Genomic DNA, 26084 nt, shown 5'->3' with positions numbered 1-26084 from the left:
ACAGAGGGAGAGAGAGAGAGACTGTGCCCCCGTCAAACTAAAATTATGACTAAGTCCTATTGGAGGAATTAATTGTTCCTAATTTGCTGCCCCCCAAGTCCTGCTATGCTGCCTCATCATGGTGGTGATGGGGTGTTCCTCGGAGGGATGAGCAAAGTACGCCAGGACGTATACTCCCATTAGGGTCAACCAAAGCGCAAAGGACATCCCAGCTAAAGCAAACAGGCACCCATATTGGGCAGCAGTGATATAGGAAGGTGCTGGTGGCTGATGGTCACTTTAGTGGCAACGACAAAGGCATCATTCCATACTACATGGGAGAAGGCAATGGTTAACCAATCCTGTATTTTACCAGGAAAACCACATGGATAGACAAGATAGAATGATTGTTGATGTAGTGCCAGAGGTTGGGCCCCTCAGATTGTATGGTACTCAACGAGGCGGTTCCTATGATCAGTGGGAGCCGCCTGGGGAAGGTTAGTGGGGAGAGCGGGCTTAGCCCGCTCTCCTCGCACATGGCTACCAGCTCCGTTATGGAGCTGGGGGGGGGTCTGGGAGGATCAGGGGCCGTGTTGCCCCCGGAAGTTCCAGCATGCCCTGCGCAAGCGTGCAGAGCATGATGGAGAGACCCCCTAGCCGGGAGGCTGCTTTTCAGCCTCCCGGTCGCGGGTCTACTCGTGAGTTGCCGCAGCGTGGAGCCGCGGCGCAGCAACACACAATTTAAAAAACCGGATTTGCAGAGCACTTGCTCTGCAAACCTGGTTTTAGGGCAGGGGTAGTTTAGCGGGTTACCCGCTGAAGAAGCACCGGGATTGCAGCCTCCACTAGCCCGCTTTTCTCCCATCATGTGAATAGCCTCAACATGTTACTGAGGAACATCTGAGGATCTTTCAGGGTACCAATGGTGTTTATGACACAGGTTAGCCTTTGGGACATCTAGCTGCTGATGTTGCCAAATGAGGGAAGAAAAATCAGAAGCTGCAAAGACAAAATTACAGTGGGTACTTGGAATGTAAGAAGCATGAATATGGGAAAGCTCGACATAGTGAAAGATGAAATGAACAGATGACAGATTGACAACTTGGGCATCAGCGAATTAAAATGGACTGAAATTGGAAACTTTCAGTCAGAAAATGATAGTGTATGGCAGGCATGTGCAAGCCAGCTCAATTTGAGCCGGGCTTGACAACAAACCAGCCTGGTTCAGGTGGTCTCAGTTCAAACCAGGCCAGCATGCCCCCCCCCCAAGGGGGGATGCTGGTTCCAGTTTGAACCAGACTGGCTCCTGGTTCTAAGAACTGGTTCATAGACTGGTTTGGGTATATTGGAAAGGGGAATCAGATGAGGATTCCCTTTACAAGCAAGGGAGATTCCCTAACATATGGCAGCGGGTGGAGGGAGCAAAAGTACCTTTAATTTAAAGCCCATGACAGCAGCAGAGAGTCTCCAGAGGCAGTGTCGGGGACTCCTCCAAGCCCCCCACCAGCCTCATGAATGACAACTTGGGCCAGCTGCAGCCCACTGTATACTTCCACACATCATCACACAATTCATGTGGTGACAGAAATGACCTCTGTGCATGTGCGGTCATGAGAGTGGTCTCCGCATGTGCACAGAAGCCTGAACTGGGCCACAGCCTGGTTCATTCACAGCCAGGCTTTCATTCAGGAGGCTGGCCGGAGGGATGGAGGAGCTCCCACCACCTCCAGATACTCTCCACTGCTGCTGCTATAGGCTTTAAATTAAAGGTACTTTTGCTCGCTCCCCCACCTTCTTTTAAGGAATCTCCTTTAGTTTTAAATGGGAATCTTTGCTGGATTCCCCTTTACAAGTACACCCCCGAACCAGCCCACTAAATGGTTTGGCCTGGTCTGATGGCCAAACAGGACCAGACGTTGTTAATCTGAGCTGGAAGCCAGACTGGGCTGGGTTAGTTTGAATGCACTCTGGATTCGAACCAAGCAAACCATTCTGTGCAGATCCCTAGTGAATGGAGAACCAGAATCAGCCATCATCTGCACTTCATGGCATTAAGTTTAATGTGACAATGTAGAGAAGCAGGCTCTGACTCTATCACACTTAAAACACTGTCAGGAAGCTGGAGAAAAAATTCAGAAGGGGCAAGAGTAGAATGCAGCAGTTCAGGAATGTAGGCCCAGTAATGCAATGGAATGAAGATGCACAAACCTTCACAAGCTTTCCCAGATCACACACATAGCTGGTTCAAAATCTCATTGCCAAATATTTTATAGCTGCTTCACTCATAAACACAAGGCAATCTTATGTTTGTTAAAATAAGCTCTATTCAGAATCAGCTCCATTTTTCACCTTCTACTTTCCCTCCCTGTCCATCCTGACCCTCTCTACAGGATCCCCATAGGGACAAACTTCTAACCCCTGCTAACTTGGCAAAGAGGCACCTTTTAATGTGGTGATTCTCTTTATTTAGCAGGGGGAGAGTAACTGGCCCTATTCACCCCCAGCACAGTACTTCCAGTGACTGTTGCTGGTGTGTGTCTTATGTTTCTTTTTAGATTGTGAGTCCTTTGGGGACAGGGATCCATCTTATTTATTTATTATTAATTATTATTTATCTGTGTAAACCACCCTGAGCCATTTTTGGAAAGGCAGTATAGAGATCAAATCAAATAAATAAATATAAAATAAATAATTAACAAAACATAATTAACAATAATTAACAATTAAAATAATTAACAAAACATAGAATGCAACAGACACTTAAAAAATGACAAAAGGCTGAAAGCCTTTTTGCAGATGCATAAGTCTGTGGCAAAGAAATCTATTCAGAGTATACCTCTCATGAAACCTATGGACTCTGCCTTATTGATTGATTGATTGATTGGATTTGATTTGATTTGATTTGATTTGATTTGATTTCTATACCATCATTCCAAAAATGGCTCAGGGCCGTTTACACAGAGAAATAACAAATAAATAAGACGGATCCCTGTCCCCAAAGTGCTCATAATCTAAAAAGAAACATAAGATAGACACTAGCAACAGTCACTGGAAGTACTGTGCTGGGGGTGGATAGGGCCAGTTACTCTCCCCCTGCTAAATAAAGAGAATCACTACGTTAAAAGGTGCCTCTTTGCCAAATTAGCAGGTTATGCAGGTAGAACAATTATGGTATCCGGTATATGGGTCAGTGTTGCATTTGACATAAGAGACCCCAATTCTTATGTTACTCTGGCAGTATGAGAGCTATTCAGAGTGGTCCTGTCCTGCAACCACAAGATAAGGTGAGAACATCTAGGCCGTGTCAATGTTTCTTCTCCCAGAAACTCAAGTCTTATTCAGATATTACATTGTATGTACAGTATATGACATTACATTGTATGTGTCTGTACACATATATACATTGTCCTCAAATGCAGTGTACAGTTAGGAAATGTACTGTTGTACATAATAAATATAAATGTATAATAAATGTGCATTTATTAACTATATGTGCCTACAGTTCTTTATGGGCATGCACTGTACACTGATTGTACATACAGGAAACATAATATGCAGTTCACATAAAACATAAAATAAAAGCAGTTAACACATTAATATAAAACTCATTTTTTGCCATGATAACCAAGTATAGAAGCACCTTTTAAAAGTGTTGAGTCTCTTTATTTAGTAGGGGGAGAGCAACTGGCCCTATCCATCCACAGCACAGCATCCTTCCAATGGTTGTTACTGACGTCTATCTTGTGTTTCTTTTTTAGATTGTGAGCCCTTTGAGGACAGGGAGCCATTTTATTTATTTATATCTATATAAACTGCTTTGGGAACTTTTGTTGAAAAGTGGTATATAAATATTCATCATATCTGTATTCATTTTAAAACCATTTAAATGAAATTAAATAATATTAAATGCCAGGCTGGAAAGATAGGTCTTTAGGACTCTCATCGATGGCCTCCAAATATGGTTAGCCCTCTTGGTTGTCAGTTCCCAACTCATACCTTACATTATTCTTATTTAGACTTGGTTGGTAAAATTGACATCCATTTTGTGATGTGTGGGAAATCATCAAAAATATTGCAATAATGAAAAAACATACAGCCCATTTTCCCCAGCTAATTATGCTGCATGCATAGAGTAGGCCTGTCTAAGGTTTAAAGATGGCTAGGATTACTACAAGGGCCATTTGAGTGCAACAGTTTTTTAAAGCAGAATTTACAGATTGGGCAACCTCTATCATGCAAAAGAACTTATATTCTACAACTAAGAACATAAGAACAGCCCTGCTGGATCAGGCCCAAGGCCCATCTAGTCCAGCATCCTGTTTCGCACAGTGGCCCACCAGATGTCACTGGAAGCCTACAGGCAGGAGTTGAGGGCATGCCCTCTCTCCTGCTGTTACTCTCCTGCAACTGGTACTCAGAGGCACCCTGCCTTTGAGGCTGGAGGTGGCCTTTAGCTCTCCAACTAGTAGCCAATATTAGACCTCTCCTCCATGAAGTTATCCAAACCCCTCTGAAAGCCATCCAGGTTGTTGGCTATCACCACATCTCGTGGCAGAGAACTCCACTAGTTGATTATGTGTTGTGTGAAAAAGTACTTCTGTTTGTTGGTCCTAGATTTCCTGGCAATCAATTTCATGGGATGGCCCCTGGTTCTAGTGTTATGTGAGGGGGAGAAGAATTATTCTCTATCCACTTTCTCCACACCATGCATGGTTTTATAAACCTCTATCATGTCTTCCCGCAGTCGTCTTTTTTCTAAACTAAAAAGCCCCAAGTGTTGTAGCCTTGCCTCATAAGAAAGGTGCTCTAGGTGCCTGATCATCTTGGTTGCCCTCTTCTGCACCTTTTCCAGTTCTACAATGTCCTTTTTAAAGATGTGGTGACCAGAATTGTACACAGTACTCCAGGTGTGGCCGCACCATCGTTTTGTATAAGGGCATTATAATATTAACTGTTTTATTTCCAATTCCCTTCCTAATGATCCCTAGCATGGAATTGGCCTTTTTCACAGCTGTCGCACATTGAGTTGACACTTTCAATGAGCTGTCCAGCATGACCCCAAGTTCCCTCTCCTGGTCAGTAACCTACAGCTCAGATCCCATCAACGTATACTTGAAGTTGGGGTTTTTCATCCCAATGTGCATCACCTTACACTTGCCAACTATGAACCGCACTTGCCATTTTGTCACCCACTCACCCAGTTTGGAGAGATCTTTTTGGAGCAATCTGTTTTGGATTTCACTACCCGAAGGAGTTTGGTATCATCTGCAAATTTGGCCAGCTCGCTGTTTACCCCGGTTGTCTGTTGTCTATATGGAACAAACTTAAGTCTAAGCATCCAGTCTAGAGGAATCAATGTCACCTATGTTATAAGGATCCTTTTAACCATACAGCAAAGAGCCAGATTTTTGCCTCAGTGTAGTTTCATGGCTATACAGCTGTGGAAGTGCTACACAGCAGAAGAAACAAAGTTGGAGACTGGATCACTGCAGTAACTGTGAAAGCATAAACATAAAGAATGTCTGAAAATGTGGTTAAGACAACAGAATTGGTCTACTTGGGAGAGAATGAACTATTCATATGAACACTGCAACACTGGAGAAGAAACAGTACTCAAGGAAGATCACCGTAGCTACATCTATGCAAACTGGTTTCATTAAAAATATATTAATAAGAGAACTTTGTCCACGTTAGACTCTGTGATTTTCTTTGAGTACCTCTTCTAACACTACAGTCCTCATGTGAGCAGTTATTTGTTTTCTATAGCCTGTTCATGCAAAGTACAAGCTGCTCTGACCCATATGAAACCAAAAGCCCAAATATTGGATTACAATTGGTTTTTCCCAGTTTGCAGCTTCAGAGGGCAGAGAACATGATTCTATCCTGCTTGTGAAATAAAGTTTCCAGGGGTTGGCTGAAAGGAAAGGCAGAAGCCCAGCTCTCATATTCAGCCATCACCACCCCATAGTGGGTGGGTTGTTGTTTGTTTGTTTGTTTGTTTGTTTGTTTGGGTGAGCTGCCTTATGAGGCTTACTGGTTTGAAAGGCTGGATATAAATAATAATACTGATGATAATTATAGCAGCAGTACAATTTGGAATATAAAAAGCTGCAACTTGTCCTCAGTATGGAAAATATAACACCACACCTGCTTTGCAACATAGGATATTGTGGCTAGTTTGTGTTTTTCATTATAATCCAAACTTACAGTTTGTCACCTCCTATGACATTAATTCCAGATCGTTTTTCTTAATACTACAAATCTGCATCATCAAGACAACCAGGGAGAATTCATGCAAATACTAGTGTCTGTTGGAACGTCAACATTCTGAAATGTTTTTAGTCTAAAATGCTGCTGCTTCTGTCTAAAATGCTCTTTTTTCAAAATGCAGCATCATCACTGCTGCCATTCTTAGATGGATTATGCTGAAGAATACAGTTCTTTTAATTACTGAATGACAATTTGGGGTATCAGCGATCAGACAGATGCTCTTCAACCTATGGATAATGCAAGCAATCTGCAAAAGACACAGTCGCTACTGCTGCCATTGAACTAGTTAAGTAATCTGCTAATACACACAGGCTCCATGTGACTGCTTGAGATCACTGCAAATTCTTAACATGACCTAGTTTAGATTGGAATCTAATGAGAAATTTGGAGATCTAATGAGAAATTTGGAGATCTAACATACTAAGGTAAAACTACCTCAAGTTCATGGGAAAATATTTTAAAGTTGTAATCAGTTTCACGAATCTGTTCCGTCAAGTTGCCTTTTAAACTTTTGTCCAGAGCTGGACATCTTGAAGTTGGATACACATCACTAAAGGAGGTTTTCATCTTCTCATTTAAGAAGAACTTGATGCATACAGTCAACAATTCATCTAGCCAGTGGTGTCCAAATATTTATAGCAAATGTGTCACAAGTCAAAACCACAGAATGAGAGGGTGCCTCTCTAGGGTACATTGGACCACATATGTAGTTTCCTGTGCTTTGAGACAACTTTGAGGCAAAATGAGGGCAGGGAGCAGGTAACAGATAAAACTGAAGGACTGGAGAGTCAGGCACGAGTGCCGGCTGACTATGGCATTAGGGATGTGTACAAACTGAGGTCTGTGCACTGGTTAAGTTCCAAACTGGTTCGAATGAGGTCCAAACCAGTTTGGCACCACGGGGAGGGGAGAAGCAAGCGGGGTCTTTGAAAAAGAGGAAAGTAGTCCCTTACCTGCTCTTCACAACTGCATTCAGCTTCCTGCTGTGGTGGCACTTGTCCCAAGAACCCATGTGCAGTGCAGGCATGCACATGGTGTCTGCGCATGCGCGGGCATCATTTTTGTCATTAGCAACACCATGCAAACGGTGCCCACACATGTGCAGATGCCATGTGTTTGCCAGAACTGCACATGGATTCTTGGGACATGCATCACCACTGCAAGAAGCTGCATGCAGCTGTGGAGAGCAGGTGAGGGGCTGCTCTACTCTTTTTCAAAGATCCTGGTTGCTGCTCCCCTCCCCATGGCATTGAACCAGTGCATGAACCTCAGTTCATCCAGATCCTTATATGGTATAGCCAGGCCTATGGTGATCCATGCTTCTGGCATGGCATACCACAGCTCGCCATTGCCAACCCACCCCTTTTAGTACCATCGCCTCAACTCCTGTACACCCCTCAAAGCTGGTTAGAGTTTAAAGCTCAAAAATCAGCTCTTTTTCTGTTTTGAGAAGGAAACAATAGGAAGAAGGAGGCTATCACATATGCCATTGGCATTCTCCCTTCTTTCTTGACACCATCCAAGAAACAAGCACAAACAAAGAGACTTGTGGCATCCTAAAGCCTAAGAAACATATTTGTGACATCAGCTTCATTAAACACCTGCAGTGTGGCAGCTGTTTCAAAACATGACAAGAGAGGCTCATTGAATGTATACTACAATCAAAACAAAACAAAACAGAAATACGTATCCCCAGATACGAAATCTGGCACAGGTACAGAGACTCACTGCCGAGGTGGCCTTCTGCATGGAAAACCAATGAAAATACTGCCTTGTTTGCTCCACTGAAATGAAAGGGGGGATGTCAAACATTCAGGAGCTTACAGCCTAATTGTTCCTCTGGACTGGGTAATGGTGAAAGATACATCAAGATGATGAAGTCCATAAGGGGAAAGGGCTGTACAAAGTAGCACAGTAACAGTTCTTTAAATACACCAGAAGGTGGAAACCTAATCCGGAAGCTGTAGGGTCACTGCCATCGAATTCGCAAAGAATTTACAAACAACTTCAGAGGAAATGCTGACAAACTAAATGCATTCTTTTCTTCAGCACATTAGATCTGTTAAAGGGAGGTGAGAAACATGGGGTTTTTAGAAATAGGAAGTACATTGTAACAAGGCACCTGCACCAGATGGCAGCTTCCACACATGCTTATAGAAGTCATAAGTGATACTTTGGAACAAAAATATGTAACTCATTAAAATCAGCCTCCACACCAGATGACTGGAATATTGCCAACATAAGAACATATTTTTTGGGGGGGAGGAAAAGGATCCAAGGAATCTAAACAAATTTGAAGTTGCAAACCAATATTTGTACCTCTATCTTTTTGTATGCAAAATGAATCACATACCCCTTAACCATAATCATTTGCTTCACAACCCCTTCACTTCATCTATTCCATTTCAGTTACAACCATAAATTGGGGTACAAGAACTGAGCAATTAATTTAAGATGTAGATGGACCATTTATTTACATATGAGAAGCATTATAATGTTTCATTATTTTCCCTTCCTAATGGTTACTAAGTTTATATCTCATTTGTCTAGGTTGGCAACACTTATACTACACTAGCTATGATAAAAAAGAAACAGCAGAACACTTTAATCTAACTGGTACATTTTGAATGCTCAAATGATTAAACCGGTACTGAATAGCAGCATCAAAACAGTCTCATACAGAACATTTATCTGTCCATACCTGTTCAACCAGCATTAGTTTTTTCCTACTTTATAGAATGTTCTATAATGCTATACAAGTATCTATTTGCAGATGTATTGAGAAACAATATTAAATAATAAATTTCTGCTAGGACAAATCAGATTCTGTATATTTATGTCAGTAGCTTCCAAAGTGTGTTTCGGGGAATCCTAGGATTCTTTGGAAATTTATCACAAGTTCCTCAGTGAGCAGATAAATAATAGCAGACAAATTTAAGGAAGAACAAAAGAAGAGTCCTGCTGGATCAGGCCCAAGGCCTATCTAGTCCAACATCATGTTTCACACAGTGGCCCACCGCTGGGAAGCCCGCAGGCAAAACTTATGGATATGCCATCTCTCTTGGTGTTGCTCCCCTGAAACTGGTATTTAGAGTGATCATGCTTCTTAGGCTGGAGGAGGCCTATAGCCCTCAGACTAGTAGCGATTGAAAGATAAATTCATGGAGGACAAGTCTAACCCCTTGAATAGAACTTGCCCACAATTACCAGTCTATCTCTGTAATAAGCAGCTGCAGGAGACTGCTGAATACTCTCAGCACATGCTAGGCAATGATGAAGTCCAGCCAGTCTACTTGGGTATCCCACAATAAGTCCCTGGATTTTCTACTCACTCACTCGATGACAGACTTGCACAGGCTCCTCAGCATACCAGTCAAGGTCAATGTTTGAAAACCACTCATTAGTGCAAATGTTAGGATGAGGAGGGACAAATCTGGGCAGTCATTCAAACAGATTTGGGCAGCCATGGCATGTAAAATATCAAAAGACTGCATGCATCAAGGTTTCCAAACACATTATGTGAAAAATGACATTCAGTCTTGGATTGGTCTGGTGGCTCTTCATAGTTAACAAATTTTGATCCTTTAGAACTGAGGACAAGGTTTCCTCCCTGCACTGGTCCAATAGATTGAAAAAATATAAAACTACTGGAAAGAGCATGCAAGAATTGCCCAACACAAATTTATATCTAAGAAATCACTAGCTTCAAAAGGATTCCTGTCTGTAAAGCGATAAGGACTCCATATGTTAAAACTTTTGTTGTACTTTGTACAATCAATTTTATAAGATTTTAACAGTGGGGCACCAAAAACTTGATACAATTTACTCACGAGTGTTTTGAAAAACCGCAGTATACGTTGAAAAGAGGAACATGAGCAATCCAGGAAGGAGAAATTATAAAAGATGTAAAACAATTCTTTAAAAAAACCCCACTTGTTCAGAGAATTACAATATTTAATTAGCTACTCATATGTCAGTATAGTTCCTCACCTACCTGACTCTCTGGAAATTTGCATAAAAGATTCCACGCCTTTTTCTCCATAATTTCCTTCAGAAGCCAATGTGGAGACATAATTCCATCCCAAAGCTTTCACTATGTCCACCATTGCCTGTGCTTGGAAGGAATCTGGAGGAACAACCCGTGAGAAGAAATCATAGCGTCTGTCGTCACTTAATTCTGGTGCAGTTGAAGCATAACTGATTTGGGGTATCTGTAGGGAAAAGAATAGTTATTTGGAGTTACAAATTGATAAACTCAACACACACACAACAATTAGCTTGAGCTGTAATACAATTAGCCCTCCCAGTGCCCATCTGTTACTTTCTCTCTCCATCAGTGCCTAAATGAAAAAGTCAATGAAGCCATCTTTCAAATGACTTTCATTATGTGAATACTAATTGGCCAATTAAAGTATTAACAGTCATGCCCCCCAAACTTCCATGAACCTCTTTGAAGAAGAATAAGTTAGCATGCCTGGATTTAGTGAGTCCTAAATAATATTATTTTTTTAATTTATTTAACTTATTTTTATACCACCCAAAACTTACATCTCTGGGCGGTTTACAACAAAGTAAAAAAGATGAAAACAGAAAAGGCTGAAACAAAACAAAATAAATGACAAAAGGAAAGTTAAAAAATTATAATTTAAATGTTCAAAACAATATTTTTAAACAATGTTAAAACTATTAAAACAATAACTAAAAGCCTGGGTGAACATATGCATCTTTAAAGACTTTTTAAAAGTTGTCAGGGATGGGGAGCTTCTTATTTCAGCAGGGAACATGTTCCAAAGCTTCGGGGCAGCAGCGGAGAAGGCCCGTCCCCAAGTAGCCACTAGATGAGCTGGTGGCAACTGAGGACGGACCTCTCCTGATGATCTCAATGGGTGGTGGGGTTCATGACAAAGAAGACATTCTCTTAAACACACAGGGCCCAAGCCTTTAAGGGCTTTAGAGGTTATAACGAGCACCTTCTATTTTGCCTGCCAACTTATCCGTAGCCAATATAGCTCTTTCAATGAGGGGGTAACATGGTCTCTCTGAGATGACCCAGAAACCAACCTGGCTGCCACATTCTGGACAAGTTGTAGGTTCTGGACTACATACAAGGGCAGCCCCACATAGAGCGTATTGCAGTAATCCAGTCTGGAGGTGACCAGCATATGTACCACTGTTCTGAGGTCATTTATCTCAAGAAACTGACACAGCTGGCATATCAGACAAAGCTGACAGAAGGCACTTCTGGCCAATAACTCAACCTGGGACAACAGGGAGAGGTTTGTGTCCAGAAGCACCCCCAGACTGCGGTCCTGTTCCTTCCGGGAAAATGTGATCCCCTCCAGAACAGGCACATCAAATTCATCTCCCGAGTTTCAACCCCGCACAATGAGTACCTCCGTCTTATCTGGATTCAGTCTCAGTTTGTTATCCCTCATCCAGGGAGGCATTTAGGGAGGTTATCCCCTCTTCTGATGATGGGGAAATAGATTTGGGTGTCATCAGCATACTGATAGCATTCTGCACCAAATCTCCTGATGATCTCTCCCAGTGGTTTCATGTAGATGTTAAACAATATGGGAGACAATAGGGAGCCCCGAGGGACACCTTACAAAAGTTCAGATTTTAAAGAACAATAGTCTCCAAGGGACATCATCTGGAACCTGCCCAAGAGGTAGGAGTGGAGCAACTGCAAAGCAGAGCTTCCCACAACCAACCCCCTCAGACGCTCCAGAAGGATACTATGGCTGATAGTATTGAAAGCTGCCAAGATGTCCAAAAGGACCAAGAGACCCACACTTCCTCTGTCGATTCCCAATTAGAGATCATCCATCAGGCCGACCAAGCAGTCTCCACCCAATAGTCTGACCAAAAGCCAGCCTGAAATGGGTCTAGATAATCAGTTTCCTCCAAGACTGTCTGGAACGGGGAGCCCCCCACCCTTTCAATTACCCTGCCTAGCCATGGAAGATTGGAGACAGGCCAGTAGTTGCTCAACTTTGAGGGGGAAATATTGCCCCTTGAGTCAGTGATGTGATGTGTAAATTGTCACCAATATTTATGCATCTGTGGGGTTCTGGGATATTTATTCCTGGCATGCCAAGTCTTGAGGCTATGCCACTCCCCTGACTTCCAGCCACACCCCTCATTCCAACATCAGGGATGGGGCCAGTCTGTCTCCTTCCCACGTTCTTCCAAACCTATCCCAGCCAGCTTGCAGCTGGTCTCCTAGCTTTCTAGAAAAAAACAAGCCTTCCAGTTAGTGAACTGGCTACAAACCAACCTGGAGAGCCCAAGGAGAGCACACAAAGGAGGTGGAGTGGTTTCCCTCCCTCACACCAGCATCAGGGATAAGACTGCTCTACATCCTTCTTACATGCTTCCATCCTCAGCCTCTCTCAATGCCATGAAAAATCACCTTGCATGCCAACGTTTGCAAACTCTTGCTCTAGATCATGGTTACTGCAACCTCTGTTTTAAACTTGAAATCAGCTTTGTTTGGGCTGCCGCTATCTCAGCCATAACCTTTGCTTGCCTATGAACTATTTCAGTTAATAAGCCACAGCTTTCTTAAGTATGATGAAACCACCTTAAAGCCCCATACATTGTGAACATAAGTTGTTCAGTGGAACAGGACAGATGAGGAACAATACAGAGCAGAAAAATCTCAGCGACCAACCAGTAGAATCCTGATGAGACCATTAAGGCTTCTGAACAGGACCGGCCACATTTGTCCACATTCAGCTCTGAAGACGTATAACTAACCTCTTGATTTTTGAAAATACAAAATTTTATATATGTCCATGAAGCTCATAACACATGATAACTCTCTACTGAACTTTTTTAATGAATATCATTGAGTTATATTCAGTTTAATAAGCCTGATATATATATATATATATATATATATATATATATATATATATATATATATCTCAGGCTTATTAAACTGAATATATCTATATATCTATATCTCCAGCCTTCAAAGAAGTCTCTTGGATACCAGTGAGGACACCAGAAAGGAAGAACTTGCTGAGTCAGGCCCCTGCTGTAATCTCAATTCAATGTTGCTGTAAATTATTCACCAAAAATAAATGCTTAAACTTCCAGTCAAGGTTATAGAAGTAGTTCTACATGTTAAGAGAAATCCACCCCTCATTACCTCTCTCATTCTGCCTTGCATTTCTGCTAGGGGTTGCATTTTTAGAAATTGTTATACATTTTGACAGGCCCATGTCAAGTTAGTAAGGCTCTCAAACTGGGAACGGAAATACTTCAGGGTCTCATTCTCTCAGAGTGAAGCTTTCTCCAAAGATCTGAAGAGTGCCTTCTCCAACAAAAAGTTGTATTACCCCTGTTTCAGAACAAAACTACATATGCTTTACTCTTTCATATTTGATACACATTCTAAATCAGGGTGTAATTTTTTGCCTAAGGTGTGCAAAGGCAGTGGCTTTACCTGTAAGAAACCATATAAGGTTGCTTGGGTTAGGAGCTCACAATTCTGCGACATTAACTGATATGTTGGGCAAGACAACATGGTTAGTTCTAAACTGCCTATGCTGCTAAAGGCAACATCCACTGTGTTGCAGAACAGGGCTCATCCACTACTACTTAAAATTGTGCAACAATGCTTCTATGGTGCTACATACATTATTTCCAATGTACCTACCACCATGGAAGTGAATTGCACCATTTTAAGCAATAGCAGACAGGCCCTATTTTGCAGCCCTGCAGACATTGCTTTAGATGGCTACAAGGGCATGGGGTGGTTGCCTTGTGCAACATGTCAGCCATTATTTGCATTTCAGGAAGGTCAACAGTATGATGAAGTGAGAACAATGCTGTGTGTGGTTTGGAGTTGCAAGAAGTTTTCAACTGTAGCCGGTGGGATTATTAATTTAAGGTTATAAATTTTTCTAAGATTATTAATCTAAATTATTAATGTTATTAACTTAATGCCAGTAAAACATAAAGGTGCCATCAAAGGATGACAGGGTCTAGATAAGCAATCTTCTTGATATATGACTTGTGCCAATTTGGCCTTATGCAGGTTTCCACACAGAGGTGTATCTAGAGAAAATAGTGACTAGGGCAAGCACTGAAATTGCACCCCCTGTCCAAACATCTGACACACATCTTTCAGAAAGCTTTACCATATTAGCTCAAAAATACAAGTCAAGCTCGTTAATCTTTTAATATTTCAAAAACTATTTAGCAGTGGTTGTAGCAAGACCAAAAAATGTTGGAAAACGACAAATTTCAGTATGCTGGTGCTCATGAAATACCCAAATACTATGTGGAAGTGTACTTGGAAAACTAAACAGAAGTGCCTGTCTAATTCTCTACTATGCATCGTAGCATCACTATTACATAAGTTTTAAAAATAAATGGAGAATTTGACTTTTCCCAGATAATAAATAATTATTTGAAAATAATTAAAGGATATGCAGAGTAAACTGTGTCACTGCTTGGAATATATTCTAGTATTTCAGAAAGACAGTTAAAATGAGAGAAAGAGAGCAAGAAACTCCCAGTGGGCCTTAATACGAAGGATTTCACACTGATTCAAAGACAAACTCACCATTAATAGCCATATTAGGAAGACATCACATTTAAATCACTTATCACAAGAAACAAAGTAAGAGCAAATGAACACAATCCTAGCTCATAAGCTTCAGCTCAGTATTCACAAGCCCTGATTCTCTGTACATAGTGCCAAATGGAATATGTGTACAGTGACTTATATTATATTAATTTTTTAAAAAAAACCTGTAGCCCCTTTGGGGGGCTTCCTAAAGGCCGTGGGGGGCGGTCTACAAAGGTTTTCCCACCCCCCGCCGGCCTCTTAATTCACTGCCGCAGCCCGTCCCAGGCTGATTTTCGGGCCTGTTCAGGCCTGCAAAGATCAGCATAGTGGCCATTTTGGAGGCCATCACACATGCTCAAATGGCCTCTGTGAGGCCTGGCAAGGCCTAGGACCTCACAGGGACCATTTGAGCATGTGCGGTGGCCATTTTTAAAATTTTTTTTTTAAAAAAAAATTGGCCGCCAAAAAAAAAAGGCCACTGTGCCTGCTCAAATGGCCTCTGTGAGGCCTGGTATGGCCTAGGGCCTCACAGAGGCCATTTGAGCATGTGTGGTAGCCATTTTGTTTTCAGCAGCCTTTTTAAAAAATTTTAAATTTTAAAAAATTGCGCTTCCCCTTCAAGTGGCGCCCAGGGCATGTGCCCTGCCTGCCCTACCCTAGATATGCCCCTGTTTCCACAACTATCTTAAGGTATTTAGAGTGTGTGTAAAGGGGAAAAGAAGATGAGCATCCCCCTCTATGTGATAAAGGGACACACTGAGAGCACACTGGGTCATCCTCCACAAATGTCATGATGGGCATGCTCTTGGTGCCCCCTTTCCTAATAACATGTTCTGGGACAACATTGTTCATACTAGCTCATTTTGAAAAATTTGTTTGTGCAAAATAAAGTCATATTGCCCAATGATCTACATTTACCATTTTTTGCATACATAATCCTGCCACTTAAATCAGCGGAATACAGTACTTTTTACACCAGGATATGTTGTGAGGGAAAGGTTTAAATTTTTTTTTTTGGTAATTATGGTAAAAGAAATTCTGAATATCATCATCATATTTTAACTGTTACTGTTCTCATCAGATTCTTCACACTCAATAATCAGATCAATAATAATTCAAAAACAACATCATGTCCAAGAGAAGTAGAAGATCTCTCTGATTCAAATTTACTGTGATTCAAATTTACTATGTGTGGCAATTATTCAATGAAATTAATGATGTTTGAAGCAGAAACCCTACAAAATTAAAACTGTACATTTAGGCCCCTTTTGTAAGCACATTGAGTAAAAAGCCATTACCTATATTTAGTTTCTTGAACTTTCCTATAAGTGTAATCTACACAAAATGACTTTGCCTGATCAATGACAAGCCTCACCTCCTAGTATTGTATAAAAATGAGGCTATACACCATACATCAACCAAGTGTCTGCACTTAACACTCAAACATGTTTACAGCACATTTAACCTGAAGTACTTGAATTGATGTATGTACCCTCTGCACACGTACTGAAAGTAAATTCTATTGAACTAATGGAGTTTAGTCCTGAGTAAACATCAGTAGGATCAGGTTAGCTGTATTAAAATTAAAACACAAACACATCAAATATGCTGAAGTAATTAGATTTTAAAATGGATAAAAGTATAAGTACCTTTGCCTTTAATGAGACTAGACAAGCCAGTTATGAGTATACCGGATTAAGTGGTTGCTAAATTGAACACAGGGCTTAAGTTTTTACTCTTTAGGACGCATAAATAATATGTCAGCTTCATTTCGCATTTTGTTTCCTATATTCAGAATTCTTTTAATATGCATATAAATATTGTGCAGTTTGAGAATCTTTCATATCATCTATCTGTCTATCTATCTATCTAATTTCTTTTTCTTTTTTTAGCAGTGTAACAAATTTGGTCTAAAATTTCCTGCAAACACTGCAGGAAAATTTTGTGAGGTATATCAAATGCCTTTTTCCTGGATCTCAGTTCTTTGAAGCATGGTTGCCACAGTCACCATCTCAGATGGACAAAATAAGAATCTGCTTGAATCAGCTTGGGGGGGAAATCTACTCAGTATTCTGCTTCTTGTTCAGGTCATCATCAAGATCCATTCTAGAGCAATTGGGTCACAGACAAACAAAACACTCTAATGTGTTTCCAAGGGAGAGTTGCACTCCTCTTAGGGATGTGCATGGAACCAGTGGGGGCAGGATAAATTTAAGGGTGGGCGAGTATGCACTTACCCCTCCCTCTGCTTCCCCTCCACCAGCGCTTGCTGGAAAACAGGTCTGGTGGGGCAGCAGTGTACCTCCCTGCTGCCCTATCCATTCTTTGGACCGGAAGTAGGCAGACATAGATCACACGCATGTGCACACTGCATGTATGCCCGACGTGCACAAGCGCAAGTGTGATCTGTGCACACGCCCGACATGTATACACACGTGAGCTACTTCCACCTACTTCCAGTCCAAAGAGCAGACAGGGCAGCAGGAAGGTATGCTGCTGCCCTGTGGATGGGTTTTCCAGTGAGCACCTGCAGGAGAAAAGCGGAGGGAGAGGTAAGTGCACCTCCCCCGCCTTTAAAGTTATCCCATTCCCACCGTCGAACTGTTCGAGCTGGCCAGTGTTCAAACCTGCTTGGTGGCCCATAAAAGGGCCTCCGAACAGGTTTATGCACATCCTTAATTCCTGTAAATAAAGCAGTTTAGAAGCTTCAGTCATATAAGAAACAAATAGCAGGGAATGTGCAGCACTGCAAATCAGTCGGGGACCCTGCAAAATGAACCACTGTGGACTGTGTGTGCACATGCAGGAGCGCACCTAGGTAGTTTTGGTGCTCAGACCTGAAGGGCTTCGGAGCCCCCACACCCTGCGTTTTTTGAAGGCCTCCTGTGCAGGGCCTCCCCAGAAGCATGCCACTGCTGCCCCGCTGCACTGAAACCTTCAATAATTCTAGCCACCATGTGTGCGGCTGGGGTGCGTGTGGAGTGAGCCAATCAGGCCTCCCCCACCCCCATGGTGGTGGTGGTGGTGGCAGCGGTGGGTGGAGCAGGAGCAGCTGTTGGGCCTGACCATTCGGCCCAGCAGCCCTTGAGAACTTCGAGGTGCTCCAGCATGCATGCAGTTGGAATAGAGTGTCGCAAGCCCCAACATCATGGTTTTGATTACAAATATAGGCAAAATACTGTTGGCTTAATTGCCAAATGGCATACATAGAAACTCTTAAGCAGTTTTTGGACCAAAAATGTCTGGAACCCCTTTGAAATAATGCCAGTCTAAGGTCACAAGTTGCTGCTCAAATGCTACATGCGATTAGTGCCAACTTTCTGCTCTTAGTTGGAGGCTGTTCTCATGTGCATCCAAGAGCGAGCTAAGGAACCCAATCCCAATCTTGGCTGCTCCTAAGAACTACCAGGATCGTGCCCGATCCCAGCAGCACTTTGGCAGCAAACCTGTCTATGGAGAGCCTCCGAAACAAGATTAAGAGAGTGAGCACTCCCTTAGCCCCATTTTTCCGATTGTCTGCAGTGCTTGCTGCTTTTAGCCGGTGCTCTAGCAGTGATGAGTGTCCCTGTGTCATTGCTGGGATCCCCACAATGAAATTCCATTATGGGATTTCCAGGTGCTGGGACAACATGTCCTGACCTCCGTCCCTCTGCACTGCCTGGGCCAGTGGAAGATCACCTGGGAGTGCAGGAAGCTTAAGCAGCAAGGGGTGACCAATTGTCTGTGGGGACGGTAAGTTTGAGCAGCCTTCTCCGCTGCCCGCCCTGAAGCCCTTTTCACTGATCCCATAGGCCTTTGCCTGCTAGACTGAAGAAATGTCCACAAAAGAACAGCTTCTGAGGCTTCACTAACTCTTTTCTTACAGTATCCATCACTTTTGATGATGATTTGTGATGCACACACGTTGACATTAAGGCTGAAATCCACAAACCACATTTTGAGAATAATTTCTCTGAATCCCCCCCCCCAAGTGCTTTAAACACATATCAACCATTGCTTTTAATTGCTACATTTAAAATTTCTTCACACCGTGCACCAAAGAAAAGAGAAGCTTGGTTTCCAAATTGCTTATAGAATGATTATAGCAGCTACTTTAAAATATCAGTATTTAGCATTGGGTCCCAAACCTGCATTCCTAATACTCTTTCCTCTGTGTCTGATCTTGCAGGGACCCTGGATTTAAGACATCAGATGCTGATGCCATGAGAATGACAGGTATGTCAACAAATTCTGCATTACTGTGGCTTTGCTGAAGGATTAAAGAAGAAAAATAGAGGCTGACAAGGATATGGAATTTGTTTATGCAAGAGGGGAGGAAAGAATCTTAATGAATTCACACACTTAAAAAAAGTCTGAGAAAGCCATGGACCACAAATCCATTATATAAGCACTGTAGGATTGGTATGCATTACTATCTAAGCATGAGTGTTCAGATTTAAGAACTGCTAAGATGATGTCTCAAGAGTAGAAAATAATTCTTACCAATAACTCCCTAAAGGACCAAGATGCTTTTTATATTAAACTTAGCCCTGCATGTATTTTGCAAGTTAGCCATGGGCAAGCTATTAGGATTGGGACCATGGTGCACAGAGAGGAGGTATTTAACTTGTTGCTTTCACATCAATGGTGCCAAAAAAATGTGCCTCCCTTCTGAAGGTGCTACTAATTCTGGCATGGAAACCATTGAGTTTGAGTCCAGTGCTTGGGGAAAGAACTTATTACCTCAAAAAAGATATAATAGACCAGGAAAAAGTGCAGAAGAGGGCAATCAAAATGAACAGAGAACCAGAACGCCTTCCTTACAATAAAAGGCTCCAGCATTTGAGGATTTTTAGTTTAGAAAAAAGGTGATGAAGGGGAGAATATAATTGAGGTTTATAAAATTATGCATGATATAGAGAAAGTGGATAGAAAAAAAGCTTCTTTCATAACACTAGAACCAGGGGTCATCCAATTAAACTTATTGGCAGGAGAGAAAAGACACAAAAGAAAGTACTTCTTCACGAATAATCAATCAATGGAATTTACTGCCACAAGATGTGGTAATGGCCATTAACTTAAAGTTGTGCCATTGACTCAGTATCAACTCCTGGCGACCACAGAGCCATGTGGTTTTCTTTGGTGAAATACAGGAGGGGTTTACCTTTGGCATCTCTCATGCAGTATGAGATGATGCCTTTCAGCATCTTCCTATATTGATAACTTTAAAAGAAGATTAGACAAATTCTTGGAGGGCAAGTACATCAATAACTACAAGTCTTGATTATAGGCTACCTCCAGGTTCAGAGACAGGATGCCCCTGTATACCAGTTGCAGGAAAGCAATGGGGGATGAGAGAGTCCATGCCTTCAGTAACTTGTGAACTTGTGTGAAACAGGATGCTAGTCAAGATAGGTCATGACAAGATTCAGCAGCATTCTTATATCTGAGACGATTCAATGCATTCTATGGTTGGTTCACCCAACTCCAACCACTAATCACAAGCCTGTCAAGGCTTTATCCTCAGCTTTTCGGGGGGGGGGGAGAAATGTTTGACAGGAAATTTACATATCATTCTCTTCCTTTAGGGGTGAGGGGAAACAGCCACCATAAAATATGTGATATGCAACATGAATGGAAAGCATGAAATGATGTGTGTGGAGGTTGGGAGATGAAAGTTACACCCCCCTCCATAAAAGAATGCCTGGGTGGCAATCAGAACTTGCCACTTAGATCAAATTAAACTGGCTTGAGTTGTTTAGCAATGCTCACTATTTATAATCACAAGCTAATAGTCAAATGCCAAGAATAAGGTAGGAATGAAATTTAAGTTAGTTATGCAAAATGGATAGGGGTAGAGACAAGGTGTGTGTAGTAAGATGTGTAGTAAGATAGTAGTGCATTTTGTTTTCCTAATGTATTGCTCAGCTACACTCGAGAAGGAGGACACTAAGCCTCTAATGCAATGCCAGATTTTAAAAAGTAATTTATTATAACATGCATCATTGGCAAGATCAATGATATATTCTTTGTTTCAAGGGCATTATGCATAAAATAAGAATAAATCATTGCAATCAAAGGAAATGCATCCATCAGTGATTAATTCTGATCTTTTCATTTTTACATTACTCTTCATCATAATCATTTATCTATTATCTCTTTGTACAGAACTCTGCTCTTCAGATCTTTTGGGAAGAAAACTTTTTCTTGTGGAATTTCTTTTGAAAGTCAGGGTTTACTGAATGTGACTGAGTGCCAGAGCATATTTTATAACAGATGCAGTGAAAATATCCCTGTATTGAGGAATAAAACTTTGGCCAAAAAATGGAAGAAAACAGATGTTTTCCATAGCAAGATTGAGGCAGACTCTACATACGGATTTACCAGTGAGACATATGCTTGGCACAGAATTTATAGCCCTTCTGAGAAAACACAAGAAGACCATGGGGGTAAATCTCCCTTCTTCACCATAAACAGACATAAGCTGTTCAAACAATGTTATACAATGTGACCGGATTTGGGCAATATATTTTACTGAATGACACATATCACCTTGGTGATCAATTGCCTTGCCTCTCACTGGACATATTTGAGCACAATTCAAATGATCCATCACCCAGTTGGTGATGAAGTTGCCAAAGGCTCTTTTTCTTTTAATATAAGCTTTACTAATCACATTTTATTTTTCCAAAAACAAAATACAATTTTATATTTTTATCTATAAACAAAAACTTAAAAATACACCACACAATTACAAAAATATATAATTAAAAACAACATATAGAAACAATACAGATACAAAAATGGCTGAATCCTGGTGAGCCCATGCACTGCTCCATCTCATTCTAAACTATGATCACAGTTGTACTAGAATGCTAACGTTTGTGAAAACAGAACATATACCTTTTAAGGGTCATGTGTCTGCTTTCAGAGTGTGAGTGCCCCAAAATATTAGTGTTCTGGCACTTTATTATTCCTCTGTGTAAATCTCTTTGAAAACTTTTGTTGAAAAGCGGTATATAAATGTTGTTGTTATGAACAATTGTGCTCATAGTTCAGAGTGTGGTGGTGTTGTGTGTGGGTCTCCCTGTGTGGGAGTTGGTCAGTTATTACATAGTAAGAAACAGTACTTTTTGATTTGAAGTATCACCATCAGGTTAGATCCATAGGCTGGGGAACAAAGCAAAGTGTAGGAGAAATAACTAACCAGGGTGTAGCCACCATTGTGCTAATGGGTTCAAAGAACCCGGGGCACCAATGGAAAAAGGCCGCTGAGCCCTGTGGCTTGGGCTCCATTGGAGCCCAGAGTGAACTCCCCCTTCCCATGCCCAGGCCGCCAAGAGCCCGGGCAAACTGTCTGCTAGTTACTTCAGGCAGCTCCCACTGCCCGATAGAAGGTTTTTCCTTTTCTCTCCCTCTCTCTCTCTCTGGAGGGAGAGAAAGGGGCAAACATCCTATCAGGCAGCCGATACTGCCTGAAATGACAAGGGGAGAGATTGCTCGGTCTCTCGGCAGCCTTTGCATGTGCTAGCGGACAGTTCGCCCGTGCTCTCGGCAGCCCAGGTGTGGGAGGGGGAGTTCACTCTGGGCTCAAGCCATGCCCCGTGTACGTGACATCACACAAACAGGAGTACCTGGAGGGGGCATTGAGTGGGGCTGGACCCAGGCCGCTGTTCAGCTGGCTCCGCGCCTGAACCTAACCATAAGAGGGCAGAACAGATTCATTTGCATTTAGGAGGTAATGAGGAAGAGCTTCAGTTTAAGATAAAAAAGAGAACCAGATTGCCATTGCACTGTATTGGTATTCAGAGTTGTGTCCCTAGCCTGCTTATCCTGCATGTAATCATAAATTCCAAATCACCCATTGATTTTGGTGGGTTGTTGGACTGTTTTACCTTGCCTAGCAATACGAATCTTGGCATCTGTACAAAGGTGTTACAATAGTGATCTATGACAACAGCAAGGATCATTTTTAGCAAAAGAGATGTAGAAGCACAGACTTCAGATCAATATTGGGTCTTGCATGCAATATCTGATGACAGCAATCATCCACAACCATTCTCTTGGGGACGCAGGAAGCAGAGAAAAGGCTAAATAGTGCAAAAGAAATATTTCCTAACATCCAAATACTGCAGATTCCTTTCAGAGTCAAAACAAATACAGTAAGAAATCATTAACCCCCAACCCTTCCTCCTGTTGAAAAATCAAACCCTTACTTCTGCCTCACAACCACCAGCTAATATGAAAATCAAGGTGTTAAGTACTCTTAGCTAAACTTGGTATATGTGAAACGACATGTATATGTGAAATGACTTGTATACGTGAAACGACTTCTATTGATGTCATGAGCTGGCAACAATCTCTCAATTGCGCAGGCATGCCCCACAGTTGGTAAAAAATGCTGGGCTGATTGGACGGGCCCAGCATCACTCTGGCCACCGCCGGGGGATGGAGGACTGTTCTGCTCACCCCCAGTAACCACCCCTCAGCTGCACAGCAGCTGTAATTTTAAAAACCCACAAAGGTTAAGTGGGGTGGGGGCGGGGTGGCTTCTGGAGGGCCCCCCCAGCCATTTGGAGGGCCCCCCAAGGCCTTGGAGGCCATGGACTGGGTCCCCAAAGTCTGGGGATTAGAGCACCTCTGCCAACATCTAGTTCATTTATGAATGAATTAAAAAGCACTGGTCTCAATACAGATCCCTGGGGGACCCCACTCCTTACTTCCCTCCATTGTGAAAACTGTCCATTTATTCCCACCATCTGTTTTCTGTCCTTCGACCTTTCACCAATTAGGGATGTGCATGAACTGAGGTTCGTGCACAGGTTTGGTGCTGCTGGGTGCGGGGGCAAGCAGAATCTTTTAAGAGGAGGAGAGCAGGTCCTCACCTGCTCTCTGCCACCCCAGGCAGCTGCTTGCTATGGTTGTGCTTGTCCCAAGAACCTGCCTGCAGCACCAGCACTTATTCAGCTTCTCTGAAATCTCCATATTCTCCTTAATAAACCATTTCACACCCTTATCATCCAATCACCTCCCTGGCAGGTTTCCTGCTTCTGATGTATTTAAAGATGTGGGTTTTTTTTTTAATTCCCCTTGATGCTTTTGACTAGATGGTCCTCAAACTCTCTTTTCAAATTTCTTATTGTTTCTTTGCATGTCTTTTGCCAGAGTTTGTGTTTCTTTCTGCCCCCAACATGAAGCTATACATTTGCTGACACCTCCATGCTTCTTTATGGAGAAAAACCTTAAAGACGCGTAAACTTCAAAAATCACTTAAAAATCATCTCTTTTCCAAATTCTTTCAAATAATTCAGATAGCTTCCTTGTACCCCTTGAGAACTACCACCCACCACACTCCACTCTAGGACACCCCTTTCCCCGCCAACATGAAGCTATACATTTTCTGCAATCCTCATTATTCCCTATGAGGAATTCCAAAATACTTGTAAAATTCATCAGAGGAGTGTCGAATTGCCTTGGAGTTTTGTGGGTGGTTGGCACCCCTGGGTGCCTACTACCCACACCAATTTTGTGCCCCTAGGTGCTCCACAATAGGGGATAATGGGCTGGTTCGGGTCCCATTATACCCTATGAGAAAAATAATTAAAAATATTTCAAATATTCATAAAAAATTATAGGAGTGTCTGATTGCTTCAGGGTTTGGTTGGTTGTTGGCATCCATGTGTGCTCCATAATAGGGAATAATGGGCTGGTTCAAATCCCATTATATACTATGAGAGAAAAATAATAATAAATTTCAAAAATTTATAAAAAATCATACGAGTGTCCGATTGCTTTGGGGTTTGGTTGGTAGGTACCCATGGGTGCCAGCTACCACCCCACCCACGTTTGGAGGTTTGAACCAGTTCAAACAGGTTTGAACCAGTTTGAATTGAACCACCCCCAGTTTGGTTCGAATTCGAACCTGCAGCTCGCACCTAATCGCTGGTTTGGTTTGAATTTGAACCATCGAACCACCCTGGTTTGAATTTGAACTGGTTCAAGTTCGAACCGGTTCGCACGTCCCTATCTACAATCTAACATCAAGTTCAGTCAAATTGATCTATTGTAACTGCTGAGTCTTTCTTGGAAATTCAAAAGAGAGTAATCAACAGAAAGGAGCTCGCCAACCTGTGTTACTGTGACATTTGTCTTTTCCCCTGCTGACCAGTTTCCTCACCAGAGCAATCTCATTCTAATGATATCTTCTGCTACTCTGCCCTCCTGTTTTTTTGCTTCTTCATTTATTCAACTTCTCCCAATATGTAAATAGTCATACACATTAATAGTAATATAAATGCAGTGTCTAATGCCTTCTTACTCCAAAATTACTAAGCAAAGTTTGCAGTTCATCTCTTTTCTTATCCAGGCAGATTTTAATAAAATGAGATCAACCTGAAACTTCTTTCCAAATGACTGTTGTTAGAAACCTTTCTATAAAATAAAAAAGGCAATTTCTTTAGGGATCATATGCGATTAAGATAATGCATGAGTGTACCTGTTGAGATATTAATGAGCTCCCACTGGGGTATTATTAAGTGCACAGTTTGCTGTAATTTCACTTCCAGCCTCCTATTAAGTTTTATTGATATGGGTTCCAGACAACAGAAAAAAATGCTTCAGAAAAAAGATTTGCAACCTTTTGAACCAAAGTTCTATGGAAACACAAGCTTTGCATCAGTTTCCTTATACACTGTGCATACAAAATAAGGCAACCAGGAAGAATTTGCACTTTGCCACAAAACAATTCAACGTGATTGATGGATGATTAGCAGCTCTGAGTATGTTTAGGTCTTCAGTTGTAGAGATGTAGAAATTTTCTTCTGTCAAGTCTTAAAAGATCAATTCTTACAGCTGTTCTTTGTTCACAATTTACTTCACTAATTACATAACAAAGGGCTCTGTCATTCCACGCCTGGTGCATAGAAATATAGGAAGCTGCTATATACTGAGTCAGACCATAGGTACATCTTGCTCAGTATTGTCTACACAGACTGGCAGCGGCTTCTCAAAGGTTGCAAGCAGGAATCTCTCTCAGCCCTATCTTGGAGATGCCAGTGAAGGAACTCGGAACATTCTGCTCTTCCTAGAGCAGCTCCATCCCCTAAGAGGACTATCTTATAGTGCACACACTTCTAGTCACCCTTTCATATGCAACCAGGGTGGACCCTGCTTAGCTAAGGGGATAAGTCATGCTTGCTACCACAAGACCAGCTCTCTTCTTGACAAGGGCTCTTATGAAAGGTACATAATCATATTGCATTAAAATCAT

General features: G+C 41.9%; 1 protein-coding gene across 4 annotated transcripts in view; it reads right to left on the bottom strand.

Moving 5' to 3' along the window:
- The window catches only part of GRM7 (glutamate metabotropic receptor 7), a 715175-nt gene that overhangs the window by 468397 nt on the left and 220694 nt on the right, over window positions 1-26084 (bottom strand). For all 4 annotated transcript variants that reach the window (XM_053296402.1, XM_053296401.1, XM_053296398.1 and 1 more), the window contains exon 2: window positions 10244-10460. In XM_053296402.1, the coding sequence (XP_053152377.1) occupies window positions 10244-10460 (217 nt within the window). The remainder of the gene's footprint in view (window positions 1-10243; window positions 10461-26084) is intronic.

Source organism: Hemicordylus capensis, chromosome 2 (assembly GCF_027244095.1).
Source record: "Hemicordylus capensis ecotype Gifberg chromosome 2, rHemCap1.1.pri, whole genome shotgun sequence".
In the NCBI taxonomy this organism is placed as follows: domain Eukaryota; kingdom Metazoa; phylum Chordata; class Lepidosauria; order Squamata; family Cordylidae; genus Hemicordylus; species Hemicordylus capensis.
Note: the sequence above shows the minus strand (reverse complement) of the source record. Positions and strands in the feature narration are given on the sequence as shown.